The sequence below is a fragment of the Diabrotica undecimpunctata genome, chromosome 2 (genome assembly GCF_040954645.1).
Source record: "Diabrotica undecimpunctata isolate CICGRU chromosome 2, icDiaUnde3, whole genome shotgun sequence".
NCBI lineage: Eukaryota > Metazoa > Arthropoda > Insecta > Coleoptera > Chrysomelidae > Diabrotica > Diabrotica undecimpunctata.
This window is the reverse complement of record NC_092804.1, coordinates 152,867,046-152,894,833: the sequence shown is the minus strand read 5'-3', so window position 1 is coordinate 152,894,833 and position 27,788 is coordinate 152,867,046. Positions and strand designations below refer to the sequence as shown.

Here is a 27,788-nt window from a genome sequence, read left to right as displayed (position 1 = left end):
GCATCTGTCTATGGCACTAACTCCAGTTTATAATGTCGGGATTTAGGATCACTTGTATCTACCCCTTTAACAGGGATATATTCTAAAAACAAGACTTCGTCTCTAAACTAAAGTGAGCACTCGGTAAGATAGTTTCGTTTTTCTATCAGATGTCGCTGTTGCGTCCATAGCGAAGCCATTTTATTGTTGCTTCCTAATAAGACAGAGAAGATTATTTTTCACGTTAAGAACGGCTATGAATAACTGTTCTGATGAGACTTATTAAGTCGAAATACGTATCAACAGATACATAGACGCTTTGTACGTGAAATCAAATCTTTTCTGTCTTTTTCATTTTAAAGTGAGCACATTTGACACCCTGAGAGGGAATTATGAACTACTACGTACAGGAAACGAAGATCGTGGGTTAGATAATGTAGAAAACCTAGAGAGACAAGCAGTAAGAACACTCAAAAGACACCAAATAAGCAATTGCCATCATCAAAGAAAATCAAGATTCGAATAAAAACCTTGTAGGTAGGAATCCTTTACGAGCCTTTAAAGTCAAACTAATAATTTCCTTTTTTAAAAATAGGTAGGAACTTCTTCTTTGTTTTGAATTAAGAGTTGAAGAATTTTACACGTTTCTACTTTTAGGTGCCTTAGGGGTACTACACAAAAAATACGAGAGTCGGAAACGACACCACCTGGAGGATTTAAAGCAGCGCTGTCTCCAGAAATGGTTCGTCCTTTCCCAAAGGCTGCGAACAGGACCAACTGCATTCAACGTAAAAAACGCAAATAAGCAATATTGACAAATACTTCAGTCAAAAATGAAATTGTACAGGAGGAAAAGTCTAGGCAGAACAAAAAAATATTCAAAAAAGAGAAAAGCGTTAAAACGAATCCGTCTTCTACTCAAAAAACTTAAGGCCAAAAAAAAAGGAAGAAATTTCATCAGACGAAGAAGACTGAATGTACCTTTCTTCTGCTTTCTTTACTGCGACGAACTTTATAGTGCTTCTGTTGAAAGTTGGATCCAGTGTACCTATAGCATGCAAACAATGGGCACATATAGACTGCAACAATGGAAATCATTTATTTGTGTGTCATAATTGTGACTCGGAGGACGATATGTAGTTCTTTCTAAGTTTGTAAGTTCTTCTTTGAATTAAAACGTTTTAGTTCTTATTTGCTTTATTTTTGTAATACTGTGAAAATTTGTTCCAGGTACTGTGACAACATGTCCCATCTAGGGGCATATTGTCACACAAATCCTCTCGAAGGTTAAATCATCTTACTATTTTAACCGCTGGTATCTAAAATTAAAAAAAAAATGAATGGGTAGCCTACATACCATCTTATTATTTGGAGAAGGTTTGGTTAAAAAAAAAAATAAAAAGTGCCTGAGTTACAGAGTCTGAACCAAAAACTGTGACAACTAGCACCGATCTCCCCTACTATTTCCATGTTATCGAGTTCTAGTTGAAGTGGTACGCAAAAAATTATATCTCCCAAAAATTTTGCACGGATTTGGTTGTCACGATCATTGTTGCTTTTTGGATAGTCTTATAAAGATTTTCAGTAAGAACCAGCTATTTGATGTTGTTTAGAAGGCTTTGACGAATGACACCAATAGTAGAGATGATAATAGGTATCGTTTGGATACTTTAATTCTCCATTTTGTCCTTATTTGGACCTCAAGATCTCCGTACTTGGCGATTTTCTCGTTATATTTACTATGCAGATTATAGTCAGGTTTCGCGCAGCGAAACCTGACGTACCTGATGTATCTGTGTTATGCCTATTAATAAGTGTTGTTAGTGTTAGTTTATTAACTAGTTTATATGAGTCCGCTAGATGCAAAACTCTGTATTTGCAAAAATTGTAAAAATTGAGTTTTAGCTGACAGTTATTTGTCACATGTTATAGCTATCTGCTGAAGTAGAAATTCAGCAGCAAAGTAAGGTATTTACTAAGAAAAAGGCATTAGAAATCTTGAATCAGACGCAAAACTCTGTATTTGTCAGCCTATGCCAGTTGCATAACTGTGTAATTGCAATTGGCAAATCGCTTACATTGTTTGAGTCACATGACACGTCTCATGTGCACATGTCAATTATTCCATCATTCGCCATTACCGGTTTCACTGTTTGTTATTTGAGTACTAAAAACACCAAGTTTATTGCAAATAATTAACATTATGGATCTTCATGTGCATATTAGACCTTGTGAAAAAGGAAAAGGGAGAAAACGAGTTGTACAAACAGAAAAATGGAAACGAAATGTAATGAAACTTAAGAGGTAAGAGGTGTCTACAATTAACTAGATAGGTTTGGGACTTATTGTCAATATTTTTAGGCATAAACCTAAGGATTTACCCGGTTTTCCCACCTGTAACCATACAAAGAAAGTGTATTGTTGTATAGATTTAAAGATGCGAGACATTCAGCGTTTCCATAATAATCTGTATTCAACAACTGACAAAATAAAACAAGATATTTTTTTACTGAAATTTTGTGAAGGTCAAAAGCCCAAGAGATCAGGTACAAACCTACATGGAATTTCAATTAAATATTTTGTTCCTACAGTAGAGGGTGGACTTTTAAGAGTATGCAAGACAGCATTTCTTGGAATAACTCATTTAAGTTCTGAAAGAATAGAGCGTGTTGTAAGAACGTTTGTTATCCGGGGTGAAATACCAAAAGAGAGAAGAGGGGGAGATACAACAAAAGGTAGATTAGATCCAATAAAACTATCTATCCAAACATTTATGGGGCGTTTGAACGGTGCAGAGAGTCATTATAATAGAGGACGATCGACTAGATTGTATTTACCATGTGATCTGAATTTTACAAAGCTTTACAGAATGTATTGTCAACGTCATCCACATCATTCCGTAAAGTTATCATATTTCCGAACATACGTTAATGAACACTACAACATATCATTCGGCACTCCCTTAGTAGATGCTTGTTCTGCGTATCTCAGAGCGAAGGAAATTTTGAGAAAAGAAAATTCTGAAGAAGAAAAGTTAAAGGTTATAACAGAGCAGAGAGTTCATACGTTAGGAGCTAAAGCCTTTTATTCTTTGTTAAAAAATGAATCAAATCATAACATACAAATATTTTCTTTTGATTGTCAAAAAAATCTTTCTTTGCCAAAGCTTCCCGACCAGGCAGCTTATTTCTCACAGCAAATAAATTTTTATAATTTCACCATCGTGGCTGGAAATTCGAAATCCCATCTTTCTTCTGCAAATGTGACGTCATATGTGTGGCTGGAGTTTGAACATCCAAAAGATTCAAATGCTGTTGCCTCTGCTGTACATGATACTCTCATAAAATTCAACTTTAAAAATCAAATCGAAAAAGTTCACCTATTTGCAGATGGATGTGGTGGACAGAACAAAAATAGCACGATGATGTCTATGATAATCTACTGGTTGGTTTATGAAGCACCTGGTCACATCAAGGAAGTGGAGTTTACGTTTCCTGTTGTTGGTCATTCCTTTTTGCCACCAGATAGGATTTTCGGTATGATAGAAAGGGAGATAAAAAAGAAGAACGTTGTAATAAACAGAAAAGAATATGAAGACATAATTGGAAAACACTCAAAGGTGCTGAGACTTGGTAAAGACTGGCAGATATCAGACTGGAGAAAGACGAGTGACGTTGTTAAAAAACCTTCCCAGTGGCATTTTAAATGTAATGCAACGAAACGATTTATATTTTCTAAGGACAAAGATTATATGGCTACGGTAAGGGGGGAAATATTTTATCGTTCTGACATAGGGTTCAGCAAGTCTATAATACGAAAAGGGAAAAATATTTATTTATTGAAACCAAACTTACAACAGATTGGATGTTCATTGAAAGGAGATAAATCGTCCATAGGCACTCTCCTTAGAAACCATTTTGGTGAAAATTGGAGAGACCAGCCGGATCTCAAATTTTATAAAATTATAGATACTGGCGTACAAGCAAATAATAACGAGAGTGCTGCAGAAAATGATCATATTGATGATGAGGACCCAGAGGAACTTAGAGTTTAGGAATTAATATAAATATATACATATTATAATTTGTAATACCTTTTGTACTTTGGATAAAAATAAACTTCACTAAAAGTTTACTTCCACATGCTTTCTTCCTTATTCCTAACACACTAGGTTTAGAAAACAGACTAATATAACAACCACTAATATCGTTAATGGTTGACTATTATCATGTATTTGCAAATGTTAGTTGCATAAATCTGTATTTACATAGTTCACTTGCAAAACTCGGTATTTTCAAATTTTTCTTCCTTTTCTAGCAAACCCAATAACTTTTCTAAGAAAAAAATCATTATATTTTACCTAATAAAGCATTTATCTATCATAAAAAAGTGCCATTTATTATGTCTAAGGTTTTTTGCAAAATTTATCAGTTTTTTGCAAATAACTCAGTTTGACTTATACTCAGTTTGCATCTAGCGGACTCATATACGGTATATTATGTGCCACTGGTTGGTCTGTGAGCACAGTGTGGTGCCAATATAACTTGTAGTTGTCATTCTAAAGCATACTATCAGGGATATATTATTAACGTCTTGGGATGCTTGATCCTTGGTTTGTAGAAAACATGTTTTTGGAAAAAATCAACGTTATTGTTTTTTAAAGTACTCGCCTTTAAAATCAATACACTTTTTGTTTTCGAACGAACCAATCGTCGAACGTTTCTGGCATCTTTAAAAGTTTATCACGTAGTTCGTTTTTGATTCTCGCATCACACGGTGCCAAGTCAGGAGTATTTGCAGGATGATTAACCAAACAACAACTCAAACAATGGTTCTGGATTACAGGTTTTCAATTCTCCATTTCAAAATCAGTAGGCACTGTGTTCTCTAAAAAGAATTTTACAAAAAATCCTAACCTCAAATTCGGCAATTCTTCCCTTCCGGCAATCATTCAAATCATATTGTAAATGTGGTTTGACAAACGGCTTACTTAGAAAGAACACATTAAGTTGGTATTATCTTGCAACAAAAAACTTAATTTAGTGAAAATATTGTCAAATAAATATTAGGGATCTGATTGCTCTACCCTGCTAATAATCTATAGAAGTATAATAAAACCAAATCTCTTCGAATACGTTAAGCATTCTCAGTTACTACGCATGAATCCGTCTTCGTTTTCACTTATGGTGTTTTCTATTGGTATCACTATTGGTTTTCTAATTAATTACTGTGATTTTTATTTTCGCGCTCCTGAAAATATCTAAATTCCAATATCATTCTTTAAATGATTACTTAAACATGATATAGTAAGTCCAGTACTATAACAATGATAATAATTAAATTTATTGAATTATCATTGTTATTTTACGAATTTGTTTTCAGTGAAATATAGATTTTGTTTTTATGAACTATATTTACGAAAAAGTTACATATTGATAGATATACATTCTCTATAATCATCATTTTCAGCCTTGACTCAAATTAATTGTAGATTTTGTGTGAATTTTTTACTTCACTTAAGAATGTATTTTGCTCTCCAGCTGAGAATTTCCTAAAAATGATAAACATTTATTAATCATATTTTACCAAATATTTTAAAAATTATTTTTACATATATCTATTATTCAAGGTTGATGATGGTGACAGCGATACAAATTATTTTTTGCAAAAAATAATAGACTACAAGCCTATGAGAAATTTTTTACCCAGCATGAATCACATGTAAATCAATACTGCAATATGTAATAACAACTTAAAAAAATATGCCAATAATTTTTATCGGTACAGATGATTACAAATGTAAGGGAAACTTACCACTCAAGGAGGGGGGGGGCATGTTGGCCAAATATACACTCATCCACAAAAATATGAAATATTTTGGAATTTTCCAATTTTTTCTGTAGTTACTATTATTTCAAAATAATTTTAGATTACTGATGATACTCATATAGTAGGTTGATGTACTCAACTGGTTTGCAATATTTTGACGTTTATTCTGACGTTTATTCAGCGTTTAGTATCATTCGTGGCTAAAAGACCTGAGGAGATGGTTCGACCGCTCATCCGCAGAAATCTTTCGCGCAGCAGTTTCCAAACTACAATTGCCATTTGGATCGCCAACCTTGGAAAGGAAACGACGCCATGAGAAGAAGAAGTGTCATTCGTGCATTCTATCATAAAAATCGTTCTTCACGTAAAGGAAAAATCATACTAATTCGGTTATTTTTAGTAAAATTTATTAAGTTTAATTAAATATTGTTTTGATTTAACTAAGTTTAAAACAAGTACATATGCCACTAATTCGACCCTGCGATGAAGCCCAATTTTGTACTAGGAAGGATATACACAAAAATATATCGCAGTACATCTCAGGAGAACGTCTCAGGAGAAGTCAATCTACAGTTTCGAATACTTTAAAAAGTTACCGCGAAACAGGAAATTTTATACAAAGGCCTGATCAAGGACGCCCAAGGTGCACAACCGCAATGAATGACCGTTTTTGATTCTTAATTCTACTTGAAATCGCTCATTGATATCGATGCACCTCAGAAATGAGCTATTGAATGTTAAACAAGTTAGTGTGAGTTCAGAAACAGTTAGACGAAGATTAAAAGAAGCAAGCTTAAAGCCCAAACGCCCTGCCAAAGTTCCACGTCTTCTCCAAAATCATAAAGCTCGTCGTTTAGAATTTGCAAGAACACATATTCAGTGGAATATCGACAACTGGAAAAATGTTCTTTTCACTGATGAGACCAGAATCCTATTATGCAAGCTAGATGGTCGAAACTATGTCTACAGAAGAGTTGGAGAACGATTCGCCACCTTCAATCTCACCCAGACCGTTAGTTTTGGAGGTGGTGGCATAATGCATTGGCAAGGTATTAGTTGGAAGGGACGCACCACACTTGTGGAAGTGATTGGATGGATGACTCTTATGTTCAAAACATCCAGGAAGATCATGTTTTGCCATATGTTGGTTACATTAGATATGACAGATTCATGTTAATGCACGATAATGCTCGACCACATGCCACTACCATAGTGAGTAATTATCTTGATAAGGTCCAAATATCTTGATGAGGTTAAAGATTAGATTGGTCACCGTTTAGCTTGCATTTAAATCCAATAGAGCACATGTGGGATCAGCTAAACCGCCGCATACGACAAAGAAATCCCGTTCCAAATACGATAGAGCAGTTTCGGCTTGCTGCACAGGATGAATGGAATGCAATTTCACAAGGATATGTCCAAAATTTACTTGCAAGCATGCTGAGAAGGATGCAAGCAGTAATAAGAGCTAGAGGGAGAAATACTCCTTACTAGTCATGCACTTCTTTCAGTTAAAAAGACTTGTTTAAGCAATTTAAATCAGCATAAGTTAAGAGTAAAATATCCTTATTTACCTAATATTAAGTATTATTTTTTTTGCAATTTTTCCGCATAAAAACTTAAAATTGTTTATTACATATTGTTAAAATAAACTCTTTTTCACAATAAACGACTTGATTGACCAGAATTTATTTTGAAAAAACAATAATTTGAAAAGTGAAAGTTTGAAAGAATTTTGTCCATGAGTGTATTTGTACGGCATTTGTAACTTAGGTAGGTAATATAAAAATAATGACCTAAGACCTAATGCCGTAAAAAATATTGGTATCAGGAGCAGGGACCATCTTTGATTTTCGGAAAACTTTGACCCCATTTCCGGTAATTTGATACAGTACGGCATTCAATCACATAGTTTTGGATCGGTATTTAGGTTATTTTTTTTGTAGTGCCGTATATATCGGCTGGAACAGGGGTGAGAAATCTAGGGCGTACCCCTCTATTTTTAAGTAGTACATGAGATGTGATTAGAGCTAATATGAAACTCACTGATTTAAATTTAGTTGCATAAAATAATAACATTTTTGGACATGCGGTATATTTTTCACAGTATATGTGTTTATGAGAAGAAAATTAAAAAGAGAGAAGAAAAATGAAAATGAAAAATTTCTGTACGGCAATGATATATTTTGTTAATATTGATATTAATTATCAACAATATGTAACAAAAAGTCGTACAAAAAAAATGGTTCTAAATGGCTTTAAAAGTATTATAGTCCGGGTTGTGAGGCCGCTCCCGTAGGAAAAATGTGTCTGATTCGGTTTCTATACGGATTACTATTTAAAAATGTCCCCTTTAAACAAATTAGAAGGGTGCTGGGCAAAATTTTTGGTCAGAAATTGTCTAAACATAAAAATTTTCTTGTTATTCATTCGTTCTAACTGGCCATACTTCATCAGCATTTGCTTCTCTATTGTTTTTATTATATTACCATCTACATTCATAATTCTTCTAATTTCATTATTTCTGAGATGGTCTAGCCTTGAAATTTTCGCGCTTCATTTTCAGTAACCCATTGCTAGAGATAGTAATCTGTTTGTATCTTTCTTTCGACCTACCCATATTTCTGACCCCTATGTGCATAAACTTTCAACAATGGTTTTAGAAATAGACTTTTTTGTTGTATTTATTTCTGTATGGCTCCAGAGGATTAAATTTAATTAGCGAATAGAACGTCTTACTTGTTCAATTTTGGTTTAAATGTCTTGCTGGGTCTTTCCATAAGATGTTAATGTTATAGACCAAGGAGATCTTGGTTGTTTTCATCGCCAATGATCATATATTTGGTGTTATATACATTTGTTTTTAATCATCATTTCTCGTATTCCTCAAACTTGATCCTCCACGAACAAAAAAGAATATATTGTGACATTAACCAACGTTATTTCCATTTGACCATATATCTTCTTCTTTAGGTACCGTCTCCTCTAAGGAGGTTGGTAATCATCACAGCTATTTTCACTTTAGAGATTGCAGCTCTGAACAAGTCGACGGAACTGCAATTATACCACTTTCTCAGATTGTTGAGCCAGGAGATGCGTCTTCTTCCAATACTTCGTTTTCCCTGTATTTTTCCCTGCATTATGGTTTGTAGCAACACATATTTATCCCCGCTCATAACGTGGCCAAGATATTGTAACTTGCTTATCTTAATCGTATTCATGATTTCCATTTCCTTTCTCATCTTTCTGAGGACCTCAACATTTGTTATTCGGTCATTTGTATATGGTCTTGACCATATATCTGTACCCCTATTGTGTCGTCTTAACTACTTTGACTGTGCTGGTACATTTTGAGTATAGCGCTTTTACAACTTGAATGTAAACTTTACTGATACCAATGTTGTTCATGCAAAATCACAAGTGATTTAATGGTACTGTTTAAAAGGCTGTCTCAACGTTGACCAAGGTTAAATATACAGTTGACTCTCTTTCTATGCGTTTCTCTATAAGCTGTTTAATAGTGTATACGCCGTCTATATAAGAGCGACCAGCTCTAAAACCATCCTGATCTTCTGAATATTTAACTGTGTTAAATTAAAAACGGTGCTAACGGTGTTTTGATACTGGTCCATAAAGCCTTGCTACAGAATATATTACATTAATTTCGCTGCCAAAGGCAAACGTAGTAGTGTAAAATTCTAGATCTGCTACTCAGATCAGAATACGTTGGTGTATCAGATTCACCTATCGATGATCTATACGATAAGGGATATATTGTATTGAAACAGCTATGGAGTGTGTCTCTAATAACACCAATTATCGTAAATCGAAATTAGGAAAAGCTAAAATAGAAGCGTATGTAAAGATACGATCAGATGATTCCCTCCACTTATGAAATTATCAACATCCCATGTAATAGTGCAACATTAATAGAACATAATATCTCATAAGCCGTGTTTTCAATTCTAAACTGTAGTCTTCGTTCTAGAGTACTTGCCTATAACGCTTAACTCATGACATTTACCGAATTCATAAAATGATTTGCTAAAGTACACACCCTTAACGAACTTCTCTGTTTAGTTCTATACCTTCAGTTGACTTTTGATCTAATTTTACCGCTGCTTTTTGATCGCAGTGGCGATTTGGGATGATGTTAATGACTCTTAAATCCAAGTTTTTTATATAAATAAAAGTTTTATAAGAATCTGATGGTGTGAACACTATTAAATGAATCTTTCCACATAGTAATTATGGTTGAAACATGTGTTAGTTCTTCGAATAATGAGGTACGATGTTGTATTTATGATACTTACTCAACTGGATACACAAAGTAGTTTAGAGTATTTTCGTGCATCAGTTTCTTTAAATTATGGACTGAATATCGATTATACTGTCCCCAAATACTATTCATAAATTTACTATTATACTGGGTGGGATCCAAAGCCGCTGCAAAAAATTGATAAAAAAATAGATAAACAAATAAATAATAAACCTTTAAAAATAAATAGTTGCATCAAAATCATTGTTTACGAAAGTTTAAGGATCGAAATAAGTATTACTTGTCGGGACTAGGAATGACTTTTGAAATTTTGTTCATCGACGCAATTTCGATAAATGTCACTAAATAATTCAAATATAATAAACCGACATGAACCGCGTTCCTAGTATCAAAGAAAATAAAAAAATTTATTATTGGTTTTAAAGCCATAAATGATCGGTTATGCATCCTTCGAATAAAAGGAAAATTTTTCAACATATGCCTGATAAACGCGCACGCGCCAACCGAGGCAAAAGACGAAGAAATTAAAGATCTATTCTACGAAAACCTCGAAAGAGCATATGCTAACTGTGCCAAAAACGATATTAAAATAATCATTGGAGACATGAACGCCCAGATAGGAAAAGAGATATGATACCAAGATTATATTGGTACACACAGCCTTCACGACGTTACTAATGACAATGGTTTAAGGCTTATTAGTATGGCAGCTTCCAAAGATTTAATTGTGGGAAGTACATGTTTTAATCATAAGAATATCCATAAAGCAACTAGGATATCACCAAATGGACACACCACAAATCAAATTGACCATGTTATAATTGACAGAAGGCACTTTACAAACCTAATAGACGACAGAAGTTACAGAGGCGCAAATATTGACTCAGATCACTTCATGGTAGGGGCCAAGTTACGACAAAGAATTTCCAATGCCAAGAAAGAAAGGGACACTAGACAAGTAAAATATAATTTACATATGCTAAAAAATGAAAACAAAGAGAAACAGGTCCAGTCACATATAAAAGAAACCCTAGAACAGACCTGGGCAGTCGACCAGTCAAGCACGGAAATGTGGAACAACTGCAAGGAGGCCCTGAAATTAACAGCCGAAAGCACATCGGGAATATCCCGAACCCAAGAAAGAAACGACTGGTTCGACCAAGACTGCAACAAAAATAACAGATGAGAAGAACGAGGCATTTAGGACCATGCAACAACGGAAAACTAGGACAACAATAGATAGATACAAAAACTTAAGGAGAGAGGAAAAACGCATATGCTGAAAAAAGAAACGAGACTCGGAAAATGACATATTATAACGGCTCGAAAGCCATATGAGTCACGGAGAAACAAGAAAGTTCTATCATCAAATAAATATTATTAGAAAAGAATTCAAACCGAGAATCAACTATTTTAACGATAAGGAAAGTAACTTACTTACCAACAAAGTGGATATCCTGTTATTATGGGTACAGCACTTTCGAGAGTTGCTGGAAGGGGAACCTACTAACAATATAGAGCTGGAATACCGAAATGAGGAACTCGTGTAATCCCCTCGGTAGATGAAGTAAAAATATCTATAGAAAAACTAAGGAACCACAAATCCCCAGGCAGCGATGGCATTCCAGCAGAGTTATTTAAGCACTGTGGAGACCAGCTCACCAAGGTGATGCGAGAAATTGTTTGTACAATTTGGTCTGAGGAGCAAATGCCTGAAGAATGGAGCTTAGGCATAATTTGCCCGTTACGCAAAAAGGGAAACCAACTGGAATGCATAATTATCGCGGAATAACTCTCTTAAATACAGCATACAAGATATTGTCAAACATTTTGCACGAGAGATTGAAGCTACCGAAGATATCGAAACGTTTCTAGGAGAATATCGAGTGGACGTTCAACCATTAATCAGATCTTTACACTACGACAGATCCTCGAAAAAGCGCGAGAGTTTGACATATCATATTTTTGTTGATTTTAAAATTTAAAATTACAGCGGAGAATTCAATGCTCAGTCAGAACAGAAACTCTAAAAGCAATATCGTAGTTTATAAATAAATGTGTTTTTCCTAGTTTTCCTGCAACCGAAAGTAAAAACGTGCAGTTTCATATTTTTTCCACTTATGTGTTAATATCGAATCTGGATCATACATCACTATTTTTTTTATTTTGCACTAACCACCGCACGGTACCAGAAACGATACGATAAATGACTCCATATAGAATGCTTGGTAGATAGAACTAAAAAATCGGCAAAAAGAAACGATCTGAGCAATTTATACGAACTTACAAACCACCTAAGAGGAAGAGGTTTTAAACAAACATCAAGAATAATAGAATTGGACAGACAAATCCATAAAACAGGAGAGGAGAGGATTCAACAGACAGGAATAAAATATTTTTTAAAGAAATACAGTATACTCCCTCTATAACGAACACGGTTATTACGAGGTTTCGCTTATAACGAGATACATTAGATGTCCCGTGAAATTTCTATTGAACTATAACCGTCTATAGCGAGGCAAATTTGGTTATAACGAGAGATATATTATAAATAAGATCCAAAAACGTGTTTTTTACGTTTTTAGTCCGGTCGTGGCTATAAATAAATACCTTTTCAAACAGCCCCTCAATAAACTTAACTGCAGCCCGCAATAAACTTCTTTACAATGAATAAATACAACTGTTTCACATCTTTAGAAAATATATGATAGAATGAGACTGGACCATTTAAAGCAGTTAAAAATAACAGAGTTCTTAAAATTGCAGAAGCAATAGTTTATGTTATCCTTGAAAATACGATTTATACATTATGTAGTTGGAAAAAAATATAAGTACAGCTTTTTTGTTCTAACGTATATCATTGATAATAAAAGTAAACAACTCTTTTATGTTTAAATATATTTCATTGACAATAAAAGTAAATTTTCAAAAACGCTATTCAAACAATATTTATTAGCATCTTATATTGCTCCGAATGGCTTCACTATAGGAAGTTAATGGTTTAGAAAACTACAGATTCATATGTATGCACAGTATTATGATTGTCTGATATAACGAGATCGGCTTATAACGAGGTAATTAATCTGTCATTTTAGTTCTCGTTATAGAGGGAGTCTACTGTATAAAAAAGAAGTCGATAACCGTGGTAAAAGAAAAGTCTAGAAAAAGTGAACAAATTAAATTGCTAAAAATCAACGAACAGATAATTTAAAAGCCGGAATTAAAACAAGCAATTATCATGCTGAACACATAAGAAGTACACGGAAAGAGCTGGAGAAAGAGAACAAATCATTGAAGCGAACGAAAGCGTTCCAGGCATTAGCAAAAAATAGGAAAATATTGAAGGACCTAGTTCGCAGATTTTACCGAACTTGTAACGAAGTGATAGCGGAGCAATATTATGGCTAGACTCGAAGATGGAAATAATTTATTATCTGAATAGAATAGATAAGATAGTTGCAAAATTCGAACTACTATAATATGCATTTTTAAGTAAATTGCTACTAAATGATTTTTGATTTATTATCTTATATAATAGTTACTGCATATATGCGATGAATGTGATTTTGCCCGTCGCATGCGACGCGGGTTGCAATCAATTGTCATCTACAGTCACTTATTAAATTTTTAAAATAATAAACCAAGAAGGTCACACTTGCATTGTCGAAACGTCGTCACAATAATCGTTTTTCTCAAAACCAAAATTATTCAACGCAGAGTCAAACCCGGAAAACCACATGTAGCTCCAGCGGAAATTTAAAGTGTAACATCCTGTGGAATAATTCCGTTTGCGAATCTTCGTAAAATCTTATTTTTCGGTTGCAACCATGTCTGCATTGTGTTTTTTGTTTCATGTCAAACTATGCCTTGGTTCATTTTTTAGAGCCAAATGAATTTGCCACCCACAATTTAGGACTTTTTTAATTATGATTATTTTGGAGTTATTTTGTAATAGGACGAGGTGGCTTTGGTGACTGTTATCATTATGTCATATTGACACTTACATTTTGTTTACCTATGATTGATCATGGTTCTTAGTGTCGAAGATTGTGCGAAAGCCGTTGCTCTGGTTGAAAATGGGCGAAATTATGAATGTATGGCTAGAGTACTAAACACTCATCGCTCTACCATCCAAAGGGTAGTTGAACGTTTTATACGAACTGGAACAAACAAGCGTAAAGCGGGAAGTGGCAGGAAGCGCAAAACTACTGCTTTAGATGATCGTTTTATACGAGTCAACGCTTTGCGCGATCGTCATTTAACAGCGGTGCAAACAAGAAATCAGCTTCAAGAGATTTGAGGTAATAATGTAAGTGTATATACAATTCGTCGAAGATTACATGGATTTAATACGCGACCCCACTCTGCAATGTGTGTCACGCAATATTTAGAGGAAGTTGGTATTAATAAAATGAACTGGTCAACGTGTTCGCCAGATCTGAACCTAATAAAGCACGTTTGGGACGTGCTTGGTAGAAATATTAGAGGTCGCGAAGTCGCACCAGCCTCGATTAACAAACTTCGCTTGGCTCTAGAAGAGTAATGGCAAAACATTACTACATGACAATGACTACATAGATACTCATACAGGTTAAATAATATTTTCTTTTATTTAAAACAAAAATTAATTATAAAAATTAAAAAGTAAAAACCTAATTTTCGGACCCTAAAAATTACGGACCCTAGGCACGTGCCTAGGTTGCCTAGACCTTAGTCCGCCCATGTTAAGTTAAGTTACATTCAAGTTGTTTTTTATGTTTTGTTATTGTTATCATTGTTCATTAAAACCAAGATCATGTCGTTGCTTTTAATCATTCAAAGCCCCCATCGTCGTATTACAAATTAATACAAAAGATAATGGTAATAATAAGAAAAGTCGTACATTGTGGGTCAAAAAGTCATTTCGCTCCTAAAAATGAACCAATCCATATTTTCACATGAAACAAAAAAAATAATACCTAGGAGACATGATTGCAACCAAAAAATAAGGTTTTACGAAAATCCGCTAACGGAATTATTCCACAGGATGTTTCAAAGTTAGGATAAAAAACCACCTTTCGATTAACCCCATATAATAAGTCAAATACAAAATTTTATTAAAAAACTCACTAGGTATACTAAATTAAAATTTATAAAATTGGGAACAATTGGGAGAGACCTACATTCTGGAGTGGATAATAAAGATTAACGAAGAAAGAGATACATCAAATAGTCGTTATTGAAACTGTATCTACACTGAACGGCAAAAAAAAGTGGCCACCCTATAAATTTCCGAAAATAAAAATTCATTGGGAGTTTTATGCACTGTTTCATATTGCGTCTCAATTTAAATATTTATTACACTCATGTATGTTTGTTTTTGTCAGTTTTGACGTTTATGTTGTTGTTTTCTGTAGTCGTTGTTTATCTTCTAAGTTGAAAACATTTAATTAAACAGTAATTTAGCATTTCAAACGTGGATTTCGTTGAAATGCAAATGATTCAACTAAGTGAATAATTAAGATGTGGTGTTATCTACAGTAGATGTTGCTCGAATTATTGCATTGCTACAAGACGGAAGAAGTCAACACATACTCACGCAAAGAGATAATCGTTTTATTGTGATGGAACTTTTAAGAAATCGCCATTTCACTGCAACTGCTACAAGAAACCGTCTGCAAGAGGTTCAAAATGTGAATCTAAGCGAGAGACGGGTAGAAGACGCCTCAATGAAAGAGGACTAATGACAAGAAGGTCGACTACTGTTACCGAATTACAACCCAAACACTGTAGGAATAGATTATTTCTTGCTCTTAAACATCAACAATGGGATATTCAGGATTGGAGCCGAATTCTCTTTACTGATAAATCGCGGTTCTGTTTAAAGTCTGGCGATAACCGAGAGAGGGTTTGGAGACGGAGAAATAAGATATGCCCAAGCTTGTATGCCTCAGAGAAGAAAGTTTGGCGGTGGCAGTGTCATGGTTTGGGCTGTAATGTCATTTGAACTTATTTTCATCAATGGCCCCCTAACTGCTCACCGGTATATAGAGGATGTTTTGGCACAAGCAGTACTTCCATTTGGTCCATTTATTGGGGACAATTTCGTCTTTATGCATGATAATGCACGGCTGCATACTGCAAGAATCGTGACAAATTACGTGGGGGAAGTAGGAATTAATACTCTAGAATGGCCAGCCTGCAGCCCTGATCTTAATATCATCGAACATCTTTGAGATGAACTTCATCGTAGGATTAGAAGTCAACGAGGCCAGCCAGAAAGTCTTGCAGAACTTCAAAACATGCTTCGTGAAGAGTATGAGCGTGTTCCTTAAGTTTTTATTCAAAATTTGTTCTTTTCCCTTCCAAATCGTCTGCAAACGGTTATTGATGTTTTAGGACACAATACCCAATATTAGACAATTTTGTTCAAGTTCATTCGTAATTTTTATTGTTTGTAATTCGTTTCGATATTACGTTATTTTCTTTTGTAGCCTTCTAATTAAATAAATTGTGCTAATTAATTAAGCAGTAATGGCAATTTTTGGTTTTAAAAATGAAAGATGTTGAGTATACAATATGAAACAGTGCATAAAACTTCCAATGAATTTTTATTTTCAGAAATTTATAGGCTGGCCCCTTTTTTTGGCGATCAGTGTATATTTCAAACCCCAGATAAACAACCCAGTTTTGACAATATTTGATAAATACATTTTTAAAGAAAATATATAATTACCTTTGATTTTTTCTTCTCTTTGTCGCATTTTTTTTGCCGCGAAGGCTCCCTGAGGTACTGATGCCATGTTGATATCTTCTTCGCAATGACAGCCTGCAATAAATACATACATCAAAAAGCATTTAAGACAAACTCATTAAGTCAGAATTAAAAGCTATGTTCCTCTATTCGGGGAAAGTGAAAGTAGTATTTTGTTTCCGTCCATAAAAAACTTGATTATCGAGAGTTATAACGGCAAATATTTTATTTGGACTATGCTACAAAGTTAAATAACAAATAATTGATAAGTATGAATAATAAAAGCATATTTCTAACAAAAATAAATGGTTAAAAGCACAAATACAACAAAAACAATAGGTACGGTTAGCTGATAAGCTTAATTAAACAGTAATTAAAGGGTTCCTAAATAAAACAAGCAATTGGACTTCTAAGTATTTCTATTTGTAAGTCCTAGGTTTTCACCCAGCATGACCGGAAAAAGAATCGAAAGTCGATATTTTAACTCTTCGTGCAACTTGTCGATTGATATACGAGTTCACTAGTTTTAAGTCATTTTTGCCAAACTTGCAGTCATAACTTTTTTTTTTGTAACCGGAACTGATATAAAAACCAAACACATAAAGATAGGACGTCTGAGGTGGGTAGGCCATGTAATGCGGATGGAGCAAACCGACCCAGCTAGAAAAACGCTCCTTGATAGACCTATTGGTCAAAGAAGAAGAGGAAGACCCAGAACAATATTCCTAGATAACATAGATCAAGATATGAGAAATATGGAAATACGTGCTTGGCGATGGATAGGGAAGACTGGAAAAAAATTCTTGGGGAGGCTAGAACCCACACAGGGTTGTAAAGCCAAAATGATGATGATGATATAAAAACCGGAAGTATCGCCTTTCTCGCCTTTCTAAGGCGGGTCGAATAATATATCGCTTGTACCATTTCGACTACTTTTAAACAGTACTTCCATTTACAACTCTGGAACCGGACGTCAGAGGTCGAATTTCTCACCTTTGTATCATCTTTGAGATATAAACTCTCGACGAGAGTTTATATCTCCTCGACACCTAATTTGTCATTCTATCTATTCTAATAATAGAGGAGTTGTGTTTACGGACAGACAGATGGACAGATAGGGAGACGGATGGACAGACACGGAACGAGAGACAGACATGGATAAGTCAAGGTTTTCATCATTTGTTTAATGTAGTAAAATGGGTAAAAACAATATATGGAGGAGATCGACGACAAAGTTGAGAAGACAGAATTATATTGCACCGAAAGTTTGTTTACGTATACAGTCCATCTAATTTACTTACCGTTGCACGTCATTATCATTGACAGAGATCTAAGTTGACATAGATACCAAAGTATAAAAAAATCCTAAATCCATTTTAAAGCAAATAGGTCACATAATTATTGCAAAAGTGGATTATACAACAAAACAAATTAATATTTAATGTAAATAAACAGAAACAAAACAAGAGTTAAAAAATAATCTTGTTAAAAACAATTTGAGCCGCTTGTATGCGTCGTATAAGGATCTAAAATGGAATACTTAAACAAAAACAACACTTTTTCATTACTTATTAACATCAGTCAAATAAGTGTTACCAATGTATGCCAAAATATCACCTTCGTTCGATTACAGTTACAGTGTGTTCCGAACAAATTTTCTTCATAAAAATGCTTTATAATGCATTTATACAAATTAAATGAAACATATTATTGTGTATTTCTTTAAGTTAACATTAATAGAAATCTTTAAATATTATTTCTACGCGTACATAATAAAATATGTCTAGTGGATATAATGCCAGTATACTCGGCAAAGTGATTCTAAAAAAGAACACACCTACCGCCTAAATATTTCGTGTTGGTATCATGGGACCTCACGGGTTATGACGCGGATGACGTGCAACGGTAAGTAAATTAGATGAAGTATACTAAAGACGGATAAAGACTAGTGTACAATCTGTTGATGAGGACGAAATCCTTGCCACTGTCTTTAGTATATAAGGATCAACGGATAGTGGTGATTACCTGTCAGGCGCCAATAAGAGAAAAAATAACAATGGTAATGGTAAAATAATAATGGTAACACTTTTTCAACTGTCGGGCATTTTGACAGCTGTCAAGTGATTAATGTTAAGTTCGGTTTGGCATTTCAGCATGAATAGACTTGACGCTCGAACAACTCTTCTAAATTGTATAAATTTATTTTTAAAATTAATACCGAGCAAGTAATCCGATTAACCATGGAACGTTTTTGCACCACGTTTACTCTAAATAATAATATGCATCCACAGACGCGTCGGACAGTGCGTACATAAGAAGTTGTTGCTGCTGTAGAGCGTAGCATACAGGAAGACCTGAATCAGCCATTGTGCACAGCAGTTTGATATGTGTCCATCACGCAAAAATTGAAGGTAAGTATATCATCAACTAGCAAGGAAGATTCGTAGATTCGGTGAGTGGGTCCAAAACGAGATTGCCGTTGATTCCGATTTTCATAAGCGAATTTTCTTTAGCGATGAAGCTCAATTTTGGTTGAACAGCACGTTAACAAACAAAACTGTCCTATTTGGAGTTAAGATAAACCTTAAATGTATGTTGAGAAACTATTACATCCAAACAAACTGACTGTTTGATATGCTTTATGGTCTAATGAAATTATTGGATCGTAGTTCTTCAAAAACGATGCTAACCAGAACATTACAGTTAATGGTGACCGCTTTAGAACCATGATTACTGCTGTTCGGATTTGATCCAAACTGGCATTAGCGCTCCCGTGTCCTACCCCTGACCACCCTTTGGTACAGAACAAAATTTGACCCTGCGAAAGATTGTACAGATCTCGCTCTCTTTTACCATAGATAAATAATATAGTTCTTTTACGTTCAACTGCCTAAGAAGACAGACGGCTCTTAATTTTAAACTGCCGCATTTTGTGAATCATCCGATCACGTGTTAACAATTGTAAGTGATAATATTTCTTATATAAAGCAGAGCAAATAAATGGTAACTGTATTATCTATTGAATGATTTAAAAGTATACTGGTTATAATTGAAAAAATACATTTCTGCTGAGTAAGAAGTACTTCATTTAAATACACACAACAAAAGAACCACCGCTTAATGGAAATACACCAAAGTCGATATATTTATTCGGCTACACTTGGACGGTGCAGAGGAGCGTGCCCGCTCCAACTGCCTTTTTCTCCAAAAGATTATCTTTCGAATAAAGTCAATTTCATGTCAATGTATAAAAATCATCTTTGTTTTATTCCATTTCAAAGCTCAATACCTCTAAAAAACACCCTTTATATGTATAATAGAGTTACAAGCTACAAAAAAGTACTTATTTCAATATCCATTTATTTTACGAATCTAAATTTATAAATATCTACAAGTATTCTTCAATTACATTAAAAAATATGTTTTGACCATGACTGGACACAAAGGATCGCAGCCACTGAATCCTCGTTGAGCCGGCTTTTTTGTTTGCTGATGCTCTGGAGAAGATGTCCACGTTTCTGTTTTCTCGTTCATCTGCTGGATATCGATCCAGTTCTCGTCAAAGCGCACCCTTTTTTTGCACCACCGTGACAAAATTTTGGGATCGTTCTCGCAACTAGAGGACAAAGAAGAAGATCCAACTTCCTTGTTTGTTGTTTCCAGGTTGAGGCTCTCTTTTTCATATTTTGTACATAATTCTCTGAGTTTTGTCTCTGTTTCTTGTTTCAAGGAACGCCCCTATTCCGATAAATCGAAAGCTTCTAATTTGTGGTGAGGATCGATTACTAAAGAAATATAGTACATTTGTTTTATTGTAGTTTTTGATATTCGTGCTGCTATAAAAAAGTTTTTCAAATTGAATTCCTCGTCATTGTTTTGGTCAGTATTAATTTCTAATATTTTTTTGTCGAGGTACTCGAGTAATAAATTTATGTACATGACTACACTGGAAACCGTGACATATTTTTCCCCTCCTAGTAGTCTGTTTGTTTTGCAGTTTATTAAGAAACATTCTATTGGTTTTAGTAAATATCATTCTGCTTCTTAGGAATCCCTTGTTTCTTTTTATTTCATCACATTAACGGTTAGATTCAAAAGTATTATCATCTGGCCGTAATGTCGGGTGGCGGTTTATTAGAAGGACCTAAACCAAAACAATTTTTTACATACCAGGGGTGCATCTCAATTAATCAAAAAAAATTGTCGAAAACATTTCAAAATTTTGTGTTATTCTAAATCTCTTAATTATGTTTCATCAATATAAAATATTAAAACAGAAAACATTTTAATTTCGCCGAAAAATCGCTGTTACGTCCCACCGCAAAAAATCGTTGTCCCGGTCCGCCCACGGGACAAAGTGTGGGGCGGAACATCCTGCGTACATCCCTAATAATTACTTTTCTAAATATTTTTATAATAAAGTTATAAATTGATCAAATTTATCATTTATATTTGAGATTTAAATTTTTCAACAAGTACAAAGTTCCAAATATACAAAAAATAATTAAAAAATTGGGTAATTTATCAAAATGAAACAGGTCAATTAATGGTGATAAAACGAGGGATTCTATAAAAGTTTGTTTCTGTACAAAAATTACTGTAATATCTGTTAAATATTAAAGATATGTTACAGTTCGCAGTGTGTTTACGTTGTTGCTTTTCGTATTAATTTTTTAAAATTAGTGTCAAATCGTATATGAGGTCAATCGATAAATTGCCTAATATGATAATATATATATATATATATATATATATATATATATATATATATATATATATATATATATATATATATATATTATATCTTCTTCTTCTTCTTCTTTATGTATAACATGACTTTTCAATGTGCCTCCAGTAAGTCTCTTGCCGTTATTACTACTCTATTTGTTGTCATTCGGCTTATATGATCGATCCATTCTACTCTTCTATTTCTTACCCAGTTTTTGATGTTCTCCACCTTGCATCTACGTCGTAAATCTGTTTTTCTAGATCTGTCCCATAGTGGCTTACCATCAATTTTTCTAAGTGTTTTCATCTCTGCTGTTTCTAACATCCTTTTTGTCCTCTCTGTGTCAGTTCTTGTTTCTGCTGCGTATGTCATTATTGGTCTGATGACTGTTTTGTAAATTCTGCCTTTCGTTTCTTTCCCGATATTTTTATTTTTCCATATTGTTTCATTCAGGCAGCCTGCGGCTCTGTTTGCTCTATTCTGATCTTCCACTTCAGTTTCGAGCTTTCCGTAGCTAGATAATGTGATGCCTAGATATTTAAACTCCGTCACACTTGTTCTATTACTTATCTGACCTTCCAGCTCCAATTTACATGTTAGTAAATTTGCTGTTGTAACCATGCATGTCTTTTTTGGAGAAATTAACATATTAAATTTTCTACATACACATATATTTATATATATATATATATATATATATATATATATATATATATATATATATATATATATATATATATATATATATATTACAGTTTTCCGTAAGCCGCCCATGCCAGTCCTATTCTCCTGTTTAGGAGTTAAAATATATATTATGAAATATTACAAATAGACTCTTATCTAGGAATTCATCAAATTTTTTGTGGAAATATTTTTAAATTAACAATCAAAACGCCATTGTAATTATTTTCCTCGTAACTTAAAAACTTGTCTATTTAGAGATTTCTCACAACAACTTTTTCAGAAAATTTAAATTAAATTAAATTTCTGGTTAACCGTTCAGGTACATTTAAATAAATTTTATTAAACAATAAAAAAGTTATTAACAACATTCAAAGACAGCGATTTTGTTTTCATTTCGAAGTAACGTTTTTGTTTATTAACCGATTTTAATTTTGTGTATCTTTTTTTTTCTGAAAAAGTTGTCTGTTGACGTCAAATCTCTAAATAAACAAGTTTTTAAGTTGTTACGTCCCTCCACATATATTCTTAGTTTTTTATTAATAATTTTATTATTTTATTTTTATATTTAATTCTTTAATTAACGTGTGTGTATGTCTTGTCAATCGTGAATTAATACGGACCTGTACAGTCCGCCCATTAAAGTCTTGAGGGAGCAGGGAGCAGGGCTACGACACGCTACGCACTTCAATCTTAGTTTAGACATAGTCTTGTATAAATCAGCGCGCGAAACACTCCAGTATTTTTTGTGTAACGTGACCACGCGACCTTTTGAGAAGATTCTGTTCCCGAGTCAACCCAGTGCACTGCCGAAGAAGAATTGTTACATCAACATCACAGGTACCGTAATTTGATTGCATACACACACAGTATTTATATTAATTGATAAATTTACATATAACTTATTTTCATATTAAAATTATGCCAGCACCTAAATAAACAATTATGAGTGAGTGTTTCTCTTATAGAATTTAAAGCACATTCATAAGTTATGAGCAAAATAATGAGTTTTGATTGTTTAAACAATAAATTTGAAATTTAAAAATTTGAAATAATTTGGAATTTAAAAATATTTTCACTAAAAAATTTATGAATCCCTAGAAGAGAGAGTATTTTTGTAATATCTCATACTACACAATTCAACTGTTAAACCCTTCTATACAGTTGTGACGAAAAAACCTTATTTTTTACTAATAACTTAATTGGTCTAATCCTATAATAAATTAGATTTTAATAAAATTTAATTTTCCACGCATTTATATCCAATTCCCCGGCATTGAATCGGCAAATCCTTCGTTTCGTTTTATGTTTTAACCCTTGAACCTATTGTATCAACTACTTACATCTCATAGTACAGGGAGGATACAACGAAAAATAGTGAGTAAAGACACATTTCTAATGAAGAAATACGTACGAGTCGCTTTAATTTTTTGAAGGACCCTCTAGTGTTTCGGACACGTTTTTGAATTTATAATGAGGTACTCTGCTATCAAGCTCTAGACAACAAACTATAGAACGTGTAAATCATTTTAACCACCTTGTCAGCTGTTTAAATGTAAAATGTGACTCTGATGAAGAGATAGTAAACCAGGATCGAAATATCACGAAAGCTTTTATGATCTGGAAACCAGTTTTGTGTAACAGAAACCTATCCATGTATATTTGTAAGAAGGCCCTGGAATGTTATGTGTGGTCTATCTTATTATATGGTTGTGAGACATAAACATTAAAAACCAAAATGCTGAACAAATTAAAAGAATTTGTTCTGCTATAGACGGATCCTAAAAATATCGTGGATTTCGATATTTCAATGAATATGTTCTTAAAATGATGAATTCAGAACGTCTGCTCATAAACTTTATAAAGAGAACAAACAAAAAAGAACACTTCGGCCATATTATTAGAAAACCTAAATACCATCTACTGCGTCTTATAATACAAGAAAAAGTGGAAGGAAAGAGATGGATTGGTCGAAAGAATCTTTCATTGCTGCGTAATAATAGGCAGTGGTGTGGTTCCAGAGTAAAAGAACTATTTCGCGTAGCAGTCGATAGAGGAAGGTTTCAGGAAATGGAAAGGGCACCTAAAGAAGAAAAGATAAATAGAAAGAATGCCACACATATGAATAATAAAATAAAATAATGCTACATGGAAAATCTATTGGGAAAAAAACAATGTAAAAAATGGAAGAAAAGTGTAAAAGAATATTTAAATACCGTCTTGAACTATTTAATTAGTTTTAAAAATGTGTATTATTATATCTATTATCCTGATATTGTAATATTGTTCCTATGTAATATTTATGTATATTGCATATTAGTACCTAACCATAGTTACTAAAATACTAATAACAAATGGCAAACTTACTTGTAAAATCTGCTTCCAAATTGAAAATTTCTTTATCAGAAAAAGCAGCTTGGAAATGAAAGGATGGTGGTAAATCTAAAAATTTGTTGTAATATTCTTCTAGAAAAAACATGCAGGCAGCTGTTTGTCCAATAACAACACAGAAAAATAGCTCTTTTAATATTTCAGAATGCGTACACTGATTCTGTAGCGAAGATGAAACTTCACTAAATGAATTAATTGTATGTGAACTTACAATTATTATAATCGAGATAAAAATTTTATGAACCAAAATGGGTTGAGATCGGAGGTTAAATGTTATCGGAGCTTATATACGAGTGATTTCAGTGTTCACTTCTCCACTGCTGGAGGTAAAGATATACCCATACAAATTTTGATATATTTTTTGAACTGACATAAACTGATTGATAATGTTATCAAAATAAAAAATATTTTTAAAAAACAATTTTGTTATTTTTTAGCAGAACGCTAATTATTTTTTGAGTTTAATTGTTTACTTCCAAGGGGTTAATATGTCATATTTTTCAAGCGATCTATTTAAATTTCCGTTAAGATAAAAAATAATTATCAGGAAAGAGAACATTTTTTCTTTAAAATTCCTAAAAGAGAGTTTTTAATCTAGAAGTTGTAGCGAAATGAATGCCACTTAATAATCGGTTATACGGCTACACAAATAAAGATACTATGGCTTGGGTTTTAGTCTGGTAGAGGTGTCTTGATCAGGGTTCGATAGAACTAGACTACAAGAGATTCGCGAGAACACGTAAGAGAAGACCATACCAATCAATATTATACAAACCATCGAAAACATCTACTTCCATAAACGAATAATAACACAGCGTATGTGTGTGTATATCCCACTGCAGATAAAGACGACGAGGAAGTAGAGACTCTCTACCAAAGCATAGAGGATATATTAGAACGAATACTTAAACACGAAGTCAGCATCATAATGGGGTATTTCAATGCATTGGGGCCGAACGGAAAACGTCTCTAATCGGACCTTTTGGGTTAGGACAAAGAAACGAAAGAGGTGATAGACTAGAAATATTCGCAGAAGATAACAAGCTAAACACATTTTATAAACTACCACCGAGGAGATTGTATACATGGAAGGCACCAGCAGATAAACCCCATAACGTAATTAGAAACCAGATAGATTATATATTGGTAAATAGAAGATTCAAAAACAGTTTTAAATCTGTCAAAACATATCCAGGAGCGGACATTGAATCTGACCACATACCTTTAGTGGGAGTCATGGATGTGAGACTGAAGACAATAAAGAAAAAGTCTAGACCTAACTACGACATGACAGCCCTGCAACATCCGGAAGTTAAAAAGCAAGTGGGGGAATATATTAACAACCAAGTTAAACAACTAAAAGAAGAAAATAACATCCAACGAGAAATCAATCAATTCGAAGAAATAATTAAGAAAACTAAACAAGATCTGCTAAAACCAAACAAAGAAACAAAGAAGAAATCTTGGATGACTCCAGAAATCCTTCACTTAATGGAACGCAGAAGGTTAATTAAAGGAAGTAAAGATGAATATAAAAAAATGCAGGGTTACATCAGAAGAAAAATAAGAGAAGCTAAAGAAAAAGAAGCTGTAGAGAAATGTAAAGAAATAGAAAGACTACAAGCCAAGCATGACAATTTTAATGCACACAAAAAGGTAAAAGAAATAACGGGTACTTTTAAAAAGAGAACACAAATGAAACTCATAGACACCAATGGAAAATTAATCATTGACACCCAAGAGATGAAAGACAAATGGAGAATATATTTGGAGACACTTTTTCAAGATCAAAGAACGGATTATAGGCATCCATTTTCAGAGAGGATGACGGGCCCCGACATACTTAAATCCGAGGTAGAAGAAGCAATAAAACGGATGAAAAGCAGGAAAGCTGTAGGGCCTGATAATATCGAAGCTGAATTTTTAAAACTCTTGGAGGAAGAAGGAATAAATTGGATCACGGCTGTCTTCAATAAAATATACAATACAGGAATCATCCCTGATAAATGGCTAGAATCAGAATTCATAGCGATACCTAAAAAAAAGGGGGCTAAAAATTGCGAAGAATATCGAACAATCAGCCTAATGAGCCACATGTTGAAACTGTTTCTTAGAGTCATCCATGGAAGAATTTATAAGAAGTGCGAGGAATAAATATCGGACAGACAGTTCGGCTTCATTAACGCAGTGGGTACCAGAGAGGCAGTTTTCGGAGTACAGGTACTGATTCAAAGATGCGGGGACGTTAACTGCGACGTATACGCGTGCTTGATCGACTATGAAAAGGCATTTGACAGAGTTCAACATCAAAAGATGATAAACATTTTAAAAGAAGCAGACCTGGATGACAAAGACCTCAGAATAATTTCAGAACTATACTGGAATCAGACCGCATACATGAAAATTAACGGAGAAGAAACAGATCACATAAAAATACTACGCGGAGTTAGACAGGGATGTATCCTATCGCCGTTGATATTTAATATGTACTCAGAGAAAATTTTTAACGAGACTCTTTACGGAATAGACGAAGGCATCCTTCTAAATGGTGAAAGACTAAACAATGTTAGATATGCCGACGACACCATGGTGATAGCAGATAGTTTAGAGGGACTTCAGAGGCTAATGGACAGAATAAACGAGTACAGTCAACAGTACGGACTAAACATTAATACCCACAAAACGAAACAAATGATTATCAGCAAGGAGAATATAAATGGGGCTCATCTTTACATTAATGGGACGCAGATAGAGCGAGTAAAACAGTATTGCTACCTGGGAACTATTATAAACGAACAGTGGAGCAATGTACAGGAAATAAAGTGCCGCATAGGAAAGGCAAGAACGGTCTTTAACAAAATGAGCGCCATCTTCAAAAGTCACAACATATCCCTAGATACAAAAATGAGACATTTGAGATGCTATGTTTTCTCTGTGTTGTTGTACGGGGCGGAGGCATGGACGCTTACAGACACCACTATTAAAAAACTTGAAGCATTTGAGATGTGGCTTTATAGAAGAATGCTGAGAATATCATGGACAGCAAGGATCACGAACAAGGAAGTTCTAGAAAAAATGAAGAAGGAACCAGAGATTGTGTTTACGATCAAACGCATAAAATTGCAATATCTTTGACACGTTATGAGAAATCAGCACCGTTACTCCCT

The 27,788-nt window shown here is 33.9% G+C and overlaps 1 protein-coding gene across 1 annotated transcript; it reads right to left on the bottom strand.

Annotated features, from left to right (window-relative positions):
* Positions 1-5,372: 5,372 nt before the first annotated feature.
* On the bottom strand, positions 5,373-24,915 carry LOC140435064 (uncharacterized). Its single transcript, XM_072523750.1, has 4 exons — positions 24,598-24,915; positions 16,803-16,895; positions 10,122-10,254; positions 5,373-5,530 (listed from the first exon to the last, which is right to left on the bottom strand). Exons 1-4 carry the CDS (start codon positions 24,707-24,709, stop codon positions 5,461-5,463), a joined length of 408 nt encoding a protein of 135 aa, XP_072379851.1. The 5' UTR covers positions 24,710-24,915; the 3' UTR covers positions 5,373-5,460.
* Positions 24,916-27,788: the final 2,873 nt, after the last annotated feature.